The sequence below is a fragment of the Bactrocera latifrons genome, unplaced genomic scaffold, assembly GCF_001853355.1.
Source record: "Bactrocera latifrons isolate USDA-ARS-PBARC rearing strain unplaced genomic scaffold, ASM185335v1 scaffold_39, whole genome shotgun sequence".
NCBI lineage: Eukaryota > Metazoa > Arthropoda > Insecta > Diptera > Tephritidae > Bactrocera > Bactrocera latifrons.
In genome coordinates, this window is record NW_017537034.1 from 1,272,405 (window position 1) to 1,284,897 (window position 12,493).

Below are 12,493 nucleotides of genomic sequence, written 5' to 3' on the forward strand. Positions count from 1 at the left end.
AAAAAAAATATACAGAAAACTGAAAAACATTTTTATTTATATTGACTAGTGTATGAGTCCCAAAACAGTTCTAGAAATATAAACAACTAATTATATATGTATTTATATAACTAATTTCATAGACGCAGTTGCGAAATTTGTAACGTGTTTAATTATGTTGACTAGTGTATTACCCTCAAACCAGTTGTAGAAATTTAAATAACTATTTTTAATTAAATAATTACTTTTTAATAATTTTTTTTTTATAATTTCAGAAGTTTTAAAAAATCTGTTTAAGAAAAAAAGTTGCATAAATACAATATTTTTCCCAATTTTTTGTTAAGAAGTTTCTGCCATTATTCTTAAAAAACTCTCTCATAAACTTCAGTGACTTCCCTCAATTCTACTAAAACAAAAAGCTTCCCATTTCCCCATTTGCATATACAAATGAAAATGAATGTAACTAAGTCATAAATTTTTGCTATTTAGTATTCTATACACGTGCCATAACTTGACGCATAGACACACACGCACATGAATACATAGTTTTCCCGGCACCCACACTACTAACTAGACACGCGCACTGGCACATAAAATTTCTTTTACCTCTTCAGCACCACACTCATTGATGTTTGCCGGCAAAATAATATATTCAACTGTTGTTCACACCCAAAATAACACATGATAATCATGTTACAGTGTCATAAAATCGTATAATCCATTAGCTATACTTAGATCGGCATTAAATGTGGTAAATCGATCTATGTTCGAAACTCATAATGCGCTGCACAAACATACACTCATACAAATGCTTGCATTTGTCAGTCGTAAGCTCGATTATCGGTTCGTCATTTGTTGCTAATGTCCGTCCATGCGACGTTCAAATTTGGTACTACTTTGGTGAGGACCATCAGTTGAAATTCGAGATGATTTGTGCGCGTTGTTGTTTACCAAATCTCTTTTACTGTAATTTATAGTTGCTTCCATGATTTTATTGCTATTTTTAAATGATACGCAGCTTAGTCCCACTATTTATGGAATTTATAGCGCAAATCGATAGATTTGATTTGTTATGTGATACTTTGGCATTTATTGTGGTTTATTGACTACAATTGCCATTCTTTCGGTTTCTAAAAATTGTTTGTGTACAGTTAATTATTTTACATAAGGTTTTGTTGTTGATTTTTAACTCTCAGGCAATTTATTTGCTTGGTTAAATCCCGTTAAGATAACTTGAGGGCTTTTTAACGAAAAGTTTGTAGTATTTAATGATAGTTTTATGTAGTAAACATTGGACTTCGAAAAATTATTCCTGAGGTAAACAACTTGAAAATATTTGAAAGCTTATTGGACTCTTAAGAAGCAATTCTATAAAAATAATTTATTGGTGATAGGCCAGTTTAGAGACTTTAAGAAGGTCTAACTTTGGAAATTTAGTCTGGGAGTAAATAAAAATGAATTGAATTTCTTTATCAGGTATCAATTTAGGGGGAAAAAACTAAATTACCTTTTTATACAACTTGGTGATTACTGAGTCAATATTTGGAATCGCCTTTTTCAAGAGATCATCTGTAGACGACGGTGATTTTAAGAACCTTTTCTATCGGAAACAAAAAAAAAACCGAGATCTTACATAATAAATTTAAGTCAGGTTAGCGAAGTGTGAATGTGTTTAACTTCAAATAAATTTTAAGCAAAAATTCTTCTACAGAAAAAATAGCTGTTAATTATTTAAAAAAAACTTGCAATAAAAAAAAACAAGATCATACGCAAATTGTAAATAAAATGCAAAATATTTTAAATTTATTTATATTCATTAATATTTATTTTGCCGTCTTCAAAGTAATCTCCAACAGATGTGATCACACTTATGCCAACGATTTTTCCAGTCCTCGAAACACTTTTCACTTCACGTTTAACTATTTGGAATAGCCTGCCGCTCTTCCAAGGTATTTTGTTTTATCTCCTCGATAGAGTGAAAAGATATTTTACGGAGGGGCCATTTCAGTTTGGGTAACAAGAAAAAATCACAGGCAGCCAAATCTTGTGAAAACGATGGTTGATCGATGCTATTTTTCGTTTTTGGTTTTAAATCCGGTCACAATCGTACTATTTTTGAAAAACAAAATTTAAACAAGTCAAGCAAGATTGCATTTCATACCCAAAATATCCACCAACTTCATTCGAACGGACTCGAGAGAGATGTCAATCTCCCTTGCCATCTCTCCAACACTAGCCTGACCGTCTTTAAAGGCTTTGTACCAACTTAGCAAAATATGCTTTTTAGAAATTTCATTTACCAGAGGAATTTAAAGTACAATTTTCGGTCTTAATGTAATCTTATTGTGCAGCTACAATTAAAATTTCATCGTCGCTCGATTTGAAAATGCAATTTCGAGTGTGTATATTTTCACCTTTAAAAAAGATTTTTTGGATGTCTAGAGCTCATAAACTCTTAAGTGAATATAGATAGAAAATTCAATTTGAAGATAAATATTACTTCTGGTTCTGATATCTTCTGTTCTTCCAAGAAATAAATGCAAAACGGTGCTTTATATTTTTGTTAACATTTTTTAATCCGGATGTTCCGCTGTTTGTACAGTAATATTTTTTAACGTCGTTTGATGTATTATTTGTTTCGGTGTAAAAAGTGCAAAATTTAGTGAAAAAAAAAATACAAGCATTGTTGTAATAAAACAAGTAGCTTAATTACAAATTTCTCCTAAAATATAAAGCGCTATTAAATTTAATTTTTCTTTTTTTACTTTCTGTGACTTTACTCTGTTCCAGTTAGCGGCAGGGCTTGAATATCAACAATTTACTATCAAAAACAAAGTGCACAATTGATTGTTTTCTTTTTATGTGTTTTTGTTTTGTTTTTTTTTTCAGTTGGATTAGTTTTAATGTTTGTATATTTTTTTATATTTCTAATGTATTATGTTTTCTATTTGGATGTCTGTACTTTTTCTCTTTTTTAATTTATTGTTTATGGTTTTTGGTATTATCTGCTTGTTGTTTTTATCTCGTTTTGTTTTATATTTTTATGTAACGTGTTTAATTTTTTTTTGTAGACGTATTTATATTTTTTTTTTGTTTTTAAAGGTGTAAAGAATCTTTTGTTCTTAGCTTCCCTCATACATTAAGAATTTAAATTTATAAAAATATTATTTCAAGAATTTCAAGAAAAAGTACAAAAACATATTTCAAAGATTTATTTTTTAAAATAACTCCTTCAAATATGTATTTAGGGGACTCACAACTTGCCATAACGCTTCATAAAATCATAAAACCATAAATTTTTACACTTGCTTAAAACAAATTATTGTTGGATTATATACAAAAATGAGTTTACACGATTACAATTTTCAACTGAATGTTTTCGGTTCATTATACATAACTTATAATTTAATGAAACTATATGGAACCCCTAATTATATACATATGTATTTATAAAATTTCTTTAACCAAATACCACATTATACTCAAATTCAAATCTTTGGATATTGTTTTTTACCTTTTCACCACAAACAAAATCGACATGTCAATATTGGAATATACATAGTTTCTCATTAGGTGGCAAGTCATACTGTCATTTGGTAGTAACCAAAATTATTTCAATTTTAACAATTGTTTACCCCGTTTTTCATTCTCTTTGTATCTTTTTAATTTTCAAATTATTTTGAAATATAAAAATGGTGGCAAACCCAATTTTCCACATCACGCTTAAAGTCAATTATTTACAGTTGTTTGGATTTTTTGGCTTATTTGTTTATTTATTTTGAAATTTAAAAAAGGTGGCAACCCTAATTTTCCATTATATGCTTAAGTCAATTCTTTATTTTTTTAGATACTCACATAATGGATTTTTTTTTACTTAGAAGCAGTTTCAAATGTCGAAAATTCAAAAGGATGGCAACACTTATATTTCATTTCAGTTTTAAATCCATTTTATATTTAGTGCGGTTTAGAAACTACCATTAATGGATTTTGTTTTTGTTAAGAATATTTAATTTAAAGAATACAGTTTTTTCTCTAAAGACTCATATTTTATGATAAATCTTTTTTAATGATTTTTTAGAACTAGATTAAAAGCTGGCACATAATTTGATTAAATCTCTATCTAGTTTTTTTTTTATATGTATTTGACAAACATATTTTAATAATAGTGACTAAATTTTTCACTTCTCTTGTCTTTTCTTTTTTTTCGTTTTTGAGCTTGGCACCTAACCTTGTCATAAAATAAATTATTACCGTAGTACACTATAAACCTTTTCATTGTACACCTATGTACTTTATTGCAAGTGTTGAAAGTAAACTTTGCAAACATATAGAACAACTTTAAAATCGTTAGACCAAAGTGCTGTCGTAAATAGTAGTTGCTTGGCCAAAAGTGGGCGGTTTGTCGAGTGAGTAAACAGAAATTGAAAATGTTAGAAAATTACATAGAAAATTAAAAGCAAACAATGTCCGAAAAGAGTTCAACATGCTATGTGCCGCACAAAAACTTTTTTGCAACTCTAACGGTCACTACTTTGTAGTAGCGCTGGCTAAATGGGTGTGAAAACTGCTGCGGGCATTTTCCATTTTCCAATTACCAAGCAACTAACACCTTTTGCCCATTTCCGAACACACTTCCTTTATAACCAACACATAGGCACATGTACATATGTATGCTTTCGCATGTGGCACGTATCCTTTCGCCTTTATTATCCTTTAGTTTGCCTTTTATTACCACCTCGAAGCGCCAACAAACGCGAATGTTGCGAATCGGTTACCTCAGCACCACAGCCAGTGCCGTGCGGGGGCGTGCCGCTTTCACCTTCAACTTTGACAGCTTGTAATTTATTCAAATGTGCGCTAGTTATTTTACTTTTTAACATATTTTTCGCATTTATTTGCATTTTTTGTGTTCTTTTTTTGCTTTATTTTTTCCTTTCGCCGGCTGCAATAGTTTCGGTGTCGGCGTTTTGTTGTGCCATTTGGGCATAGCATGTGAAAGTCAAATAAACCCTTGGACTGGATCGTGAGAGTATATAAATTTGCACTAAGCATTTCGCAATTATTAATGATTTGTTGTTGTTTTTTCTTCTATTATAAATATTTACTGTGGTTTTTGTTGTTGTTCTAACAACGTATTGAGGGCGTTTGTGTTGCTTTATTAGCCTTATATAATCTAATTATTTCATATCTTTATGTTGATTAGGTAATTTTTGCAAGGACACGCTTTTATTTTTTATGTTTTGCTCAAAGTAATTGTGGGTAATTAAGCTTTAATGGTTTCGAATGGGGTGACAAAGCGTATTATGAAATACTTGTAATTTATTTGAATTTCTATTTTTATATGCGTTTTCAAAATTGAAATGGACTATGATGGAAATCTTCGATCTATGATGGTAGTTAAACTTTCAATATTTGTTAACATTTTCTTCAGATAGAGGAGAGCAGTACCCAGCTTGTTCATCATAGGGTCTTTGTAATAAATCTGCGCAAATATTTTAGTGCCTAGCTAGTGAAGTACAGTTATAAGTTCACGTAAAACTTAAAAAAGCGAGTGAGCATATAATTTAAAGTCTAAAAACTCATCCGATGTGGGAATGAGGAGATTGAACTGGTTCGTGGTTGCCCGCAGGGTTCCCTCTGCGGTCCATATATTTGGAATCGTATGCTGGACTCTCTGCTTGGCATCTTGATTCACTATGTATGCTATGTTGGGCGCATGTGGACCACCTTCTTTTTCCGGTCGATGATCGCACGCGGTCTGAGTTAGAGCGGGCAGGAGGACAATTCTTAGAGGCTGTAAATACTTGGGGTTTAGATGTTGAGGTGGAAAATCGGATCTCCGATGATGATGTGGAGAAGGAGGGACATCAATGGAGCAGGAGGCCTCTATGGATAGGTGAAGGTGGTAAGACCGCTGGGACAAAAGTCTTAAGGGTAGAGTGACTTTTGAGTACATTCGGCACGTTGGATTTGTTGAGGATAACCTAGACTTAAGATTTTGTCTGACGCAATGCATTTTTGCATCAGAGGTACCTATCTTATAAGTCAGGTTGGGGAATGTAATTGCAAAGTGACCGATGTACTGGGACATTAGGGAACTGGGTGGTTTGGGATTAGAAGTTCTGAATGGGGTTTAGATGAAAGACGAACGGTGTGATTTCCACCAGTCGGTATGCCGAACAGTTAGGCTCGTTTGCGCGTAAATTGTTTAGGGGGAAGACGTTAAACTGAAAATTAGGGTTAGCTTCTTGTACGAATGATGTGTGCGTATGGGGTCCAACCCCTGGTCGCTAGGTCAGAGCAATATGGAAGCTCTACTGGTAAGATTTGGCTTCGAGGTCTGGCCAGAAACCTAATTCTGGTATCTCGGGAAGCAGGAACCCTTGGAGTTCGCTCCAACCTGCTTATACGAAGAGTATCGTGATTGTGGTTAAAACCCGAATGCTTGAAGAATTGACAATTTGCCAGTTGAACGTTGAATTGCCAAAGTACGGCAGAGGTTTTAGATGGGCCTCGAACCCTACCAAGGCGGTTGGTGTGTTCATTCCACATTGCCAATTGGTAAATGGTAGACATTTTCAGGGCGCTGATCAACGTATCGATTTGATCCGCTGTGCGTTTAAGCGCCATGGTGGTGGTAAGGTTGTCGTTAGCAAGTATCCACGTTAAACATGTCGGACGTTGTCTGAACATATTGACAATGGAAAAGTTTTTTTAATTATTCTATAAATAATACATTAGAGCAGTGTAGTATTTATTTGAATTTATTAGTTTTTCCAATCACTTGCGACGCTACATTAACTAAATTCCTCATAATTGTAAAATTTAAAATTAAAATCAAAAATATTTCAATTATAAACACTTTTTCCGAGAAAAACTTAGTGATTTCAGCATTTTAAAAATAGTGCAACAAACATTATTTACACGCATATATAAAACTATATAAACATTTTCTTAGAAACAATTCACTAAAATTCTTTTAATTCCACAATTTATTTACAGAGATTCGTCATAAACAATTTCGACTGAATATGTCGCGCGATTACGAATTCTTCGGCGTAGCACAAGATGATCCCACACTAATAGCATTCCTGCGCGAAATCCATATGCGCAAATACCCCATGCACTTCGTGAAGAATGCGCCCATCGATGATGCCACTGCGTCACCGGCTGTAGCGGCAGCGGCGGCCGCAGCAGCAGCGACTGCAGCAGCTGGTGTGGCGCGATTAACAGCTGCGGCCAGCGGCCCTATAACGACGCATTTCAATTTCAGTAATCACTATGAGGGCCTCACGGCCGAAATGGCGCATTACGTCGCCGATCTGGTGGGTGGCAAAGAGAATGGCGCCTTCATACAGTCGCTGCCCGGTGCGATGGGTCATCTCATGACTGCACCATGGCTGGCAGCAACATTGAATTGGGCGGGCTTAGTGGTGGAACCGGAACCGCGTCGTTTCTTTACATTGCGCAAACAGAATGCGCAACGGCCGGGTCTGCAGGTAGTGCACGCATGCATATCGCCCAATCCGTATCCCAAAGAGGTGGGTGTTGTGTGAGCGTTGGTACAGTTGTTTTTATTTTCAAAATAATTTTTTTCTTTGCTTTTTTCTTGCTTGCGTCGCTCCTAGGTTACCATACACAACGAAGAGTCGGAGGTGCTCATCAATAGTCTGCTGGATGAGGAAACGTCGTGGTTCAATTCGCGTGTCAAATGCTTTCCATTATATTCCCTAATGTTAGCGTGCAATCGTGTGACATATGATCTGCTGAGTTTGGGCGTTCATGGGCATGAATTGGAGGTATGCATAAACGTGATTTTTTTATTTTAAATTTGTTCTTTAATATAATTTTTTGATTAATTTAGGTTTATAATGGTTTTTTATTTAATTTTTTCTTATTAATAATGATAACCTTCAAGTGCGTTATACTAAGAGAGATCTTGCAAGCTTTTTCGTGTTTTTTTAGTGAAATTTTTTCTTCAGCGAAACTTGATGGTGATATTGCATTTAGTCAAATGTCGAAAACAACCATATCCATTTTCCTACTATTCCCAAGAACTCAAGAAACGTTAGCAGAAGTTGTGAAGATAATATATTTGACCTGCATATAGATAAAGAGTATATAGGTTCGTCGTAGACCACTTTTTTTATATTCCTCTTCATCAATGCCAAGTCAATTTTAAACCACGACCACACCTATTTTCCATATTTTACTATTCAGCTTATGAGTTTTAATGAACGGGGACTTGTTTGTCACAACATTTTCGTAAATGGGATATGCACCTACCTATAGGTGCTTCGATCGCAAATTACTCGTAATATGGGCAAAAAATAGTAAGACTTTTTTAATTTAAATTGACTGTCAGTGACATTTGTGCCAAGTGTCATATGAAAATAGTCATTCAGAAATTTATACATGAAGTTATTTGTACGATGAGTGGCATTATTCAACGAAGAAGTTCAATTAAATTTTGTGTGCGGAATCAAATCTCTGGTGTCGAAACGTTCAGAATGTTGGAAAAGGCTTTCGGTGACAATTTTTTTTTTTTTTTTTTTTTTTTTTTTTTTTTTTTTTTTTTTTTTTTTTTGTTTAGTTTTTTATTTTTTGTTTTTTGATTTTTTTTTACTCACCTAATTATACCCTGAATAGGGTGTATTAAGTTTGTCACGAAGTTTGCAACACTCAGAAGGAAGGGTCGGAGACCCTATAAAGTATATATATAAATGATCAGTATGTCGAGCTGAGTCGATTTAGCCATGTCCGTCTGTCTTTCCGTCGGTCTGTATATATACGAACTAGTCCCTCAGTTTTTAAGATATCGTTTTGCAATATTGCAAACGTCATTNCACTATAACATATAGCTTCCATACAAATTGAACGATCGGAATCAAGTTCTTGTATGGAAAAATTTCACATATGACAAGATATATTCACGAAATTTGGTATAGATTATTTTCTAAGGCAACAATGTAATCTCCGAAGAAATTGTTTAGATCGGTTAACTATAACATATAGCTGCCATAAAAGTCTCTTATACACATCTAGATGTGTATAAGAGACAGATGATGAACTACGTCTAGGACTACCATCAACATCAACTGATGATCAACACGTCAATAAAATGAAGGAATATGGGACTTGAGAATCACCAATTAATAGTCAGAGATCTTATTGACATCGTTGGAATATCGGCAGGATCAGTGAAAAGTATTTTGAAAGATTATTGATTTGGGTCTAAGAAAAGTGAAAACACGATTGTTTCCAAAATCACAATTTTTTTTCGAAAAACAACGTCTCGTTAAAGTCTGTGAAGCAATGCTTTCCGAATACCAGGATTTCATGAAGTGTATTATTACTGGCGATGAGTATTCGATCTATGCTTAAACGGACGAACAATCGGCCGAATATCGTGTCAAAGGTGAGCCGAAGCTGAAAAGCCCATGTCAACGCAGTTCAAAAGTCTAGGTTATGTAGGCAGCTCTTTTCGATTTCCGTGGTGTGGTGCCGAATTACTTCTCAGCGGCCAAACTGTCTACAAGAAATACTATATGAGTGTTTATATCGTTTTCGCGAAGTTATTCGTAAAAAGAGACCGGAATTATGGACCGACAATTCTTGTTTTTGCACCACGATAATACAACGTCGCGTACTGCATTGATTCTTCCTGGCTTTCGCCAAATTTTCAACCAATATTGTACCGTAGCCACTGTATTCGCTTGATTTAGCTCCGTGTGACTTCTGTCAAAAATTATTTTGAAGGTCGCTGTCGTTGACAGGCGTTGGGCGCACGAACTCCTGGTTCGTTTCGGTTTCGTAGATCAGAGAGTAGTTTGATATATCCGTTTGTAATTTTGAGTGAAACATTTTTTGTATATTTTCTCGTACGTTTTTAAATATATTTAATCCGAGGTTACAACCGGCCATCAATGTTTTTTGATTTTTTTTTACTCACCTAATTATACCCTGAATAGGGTGTATTAAGTTTGTCACGAAGTTTGCAACACTCAGAAGGAAGGGTCGGAGACCCTATAAAGTATATATATAAATGATCAGTATGTCGAGCTGAGTCGATTTAGCCATGTCCGTCTGTCTTTCCGTCGGTCTGTATATATACGAACTAGTCCCTCAGTTTTTAAGATATCGTTTTGCAATATTGCAAACGTCATTTTCTCTTCAAGAATCTACTCATTTGTCGGAATTGCCGATATCGGACCACTATAACATATAGCTTCCATACAAATTGAACGATCGGAATCAAGTTCTTGTATGGAAAAATTTCACATATGACAAGATATATTCACGAAATTTTGGTATAGATAATTTCTTGAGCCAACAATGTAATCTCCGAAGAAATTGTTTAGATCGGTTAACTATAACATATAGCTGCCATAAAAACTGAACAATCGGAATAAAGTTCATGTATGAAAAACTTTCACATTTGACTTGGTATCTTCACGAAATTTGACATGTATTACTGCTTAAGGTAATAATATAATCTCCGAAAAAAAATTTCAGATCGGATTACTATAGCATATAGCTTCCATACAAACTGAACACATAATTACTAACAGAAATGCACCTGTTCTTAGCTTCGGTGCAACTGAAGTTAACGTTTCTTCTTCTTTTTTTTTTTAAATTTCATTGATCTTGTAGTTTTAGGTATATCACTAAAGGAATACCCCGAACGGTGTGTTCTTTGCTACGAAGTTTGTAACATCCAAAACAAAACGTCGGGAGCCCTATAAAATGTACAAATGAACAGTATAGCTGAGACCGTCCGTCTGTCTGTAACTACGCGAACTAATCCCTCAGTTTTTGGGTTTTGGGAAGCAGCTTCCCATTTTTCGCAACCGCCGGTATCCGACCCCTATAGCATATAGCTGCCACACAAGCTGAACAAGCGAAATCAAGTTCTTGTAAGGAATCTTTTGTATTTACGAAGGATATAATTGCTTCGGGAAACCGTTAACTTCGTTTTTCCTTGTTTTATTCAATAAATGTATTTTGACGAAAAAGGCAATATTTCTTTTGGTTGTACCGGTTTATATAAAATATGTATTAGTTTCTATTAAGATCATTATATATGTTTGATAATTTTTAGTTTGACTTCTTCTTCTCCATTCTAACCGATTTCTTGACTAATTTACAGATCCTACAAACGCTACCATTCGATCGGGTACAAATCGAGGTGATATCCATACACCTAACAGAGGACATAGCCAGAGGCTACGTAAACGAGCTAACCAAGTTCCTAGCGGGTAAATCGTATAAATTACAAAAGACCTTCGGTCGCAATTATTTCTACCAACGAATCAAAACGACGAGTCGAACACGAAAAAAAGATATACTACTACTCAAAACGCCTTAATTAGCAGCAACTGCGGTTGGTGTTGGCGGCCTTGCTGTGAACGAACCAACGATATGGGGAAAATACCGTTAAATAAGCTATTGCCGCCGTTGCTATTGCTAAAACAAAGCTATTACTTTAATATACTTAAAAAAACACAAAAACAAAAACAAATACAATAATTATTAATTAGTGCGCAAAATTGCTGCGAAATTATGAATATAAATAAGAAGAAGAAGAAGAGAAACCAACAAACGAGCAGCAAAAGACGTAAATCGAATTTTTTTTTAGTAAACCAAAAGAAAAATTAAAAAAAAGAATTATAGCAAAAGCAATAGCGCGCGCGTTATTAAACTATTGCAAACGACTTAAACGTGTGTTGCAAGGTTCTAATACTAAGCAATGCGAAACGAAATACAAAAACCAAAATAATAAAAAACACACAAAATTTGCAAAGCATACAAATCGCGTTAGGTGGTGCGTAGAGAATGAAGGAGACGCGAGTCATAAATAAATCGATTGATAAATTATCAACACAAGCGCGCGCATGCGCAGACGCACTTGAAAGTGTTAAGAGCGCGCAACAGTAATTTCCTTAAACGACGCAGCTATTTTTAGTGAACTAAGTAAGAATTTTGTATTTATAACAAATAAAGTGGAGTTCTATCGTTTAGATGCTCCAATTTTTTGCAAAACTGCACGCAACATTTGCCTTCATTCAGCGTTAATTCATTATCATTATTGTATCACGCGTATGCAAAAACAAAAAAAAAAAAAACAAAAAACGGAATCAAGAATTCATCAAAATTATAGCATTTTTGTTGTGTTTTCAATCACTCTCACTATTATTTTTAATGGCTAGCTTTTAAGTTACAAATTAGAAAAAAAGAAACAAAAATGTAAAAATGCAAAAAACGAACAACAGTGTTTGCAAAGAAGTGAGTAGTAAGCGTAATTAGCCAGAAAATCGATAACGATTACAAATTGTCGCTGTTGTATAAATAATAATTCTAATTTAATTTAATAATTTAGTTTATTTTGCACACTTACCATTAGTTTAGTATATACAAAATAATTTAATTAAATGAAAGAAAATGCTTTATGAAAATTTAAATTATTGCCTAAACGAGTTAAATTGTCGAGAAGTGAAGAAAAAAAAAAAAAAAA

At 33.9% G+C, this 12,493-nt stretch overlaps 1 protein-coding gene across 1 annotated transcript in view; it reads left to right on the forward strand.

The window, feature by feature from the left end:
• The window catches only part of LOC108972274 (protein Star), an 85,838-nt gene extending 73,727 nt beyond the window's left edge, over positions 1-12,111 (forward strand). The window contains exons 3-5 of the mRNA XM_018938822.1: positions 6,982-7,520; positions 7,608-7,778; positions 11,129-12,111. Coding sequence (XP_018794367.1) covers positions 6,982-7,520; positions 7,608-7,778; positions 11,129-11,347 — 929 coding nt within the window. The 3' untranslated portion in view covers positions 11,348-12,111. The remainder of the gene's footprint in view (positions 1-6,981; positions 7,521-7,607; positions 7,779-11,128) is intronic.
• The last annotated feature ends 382 nt before the right edge of the window (positions 12,112-12,493 follow it).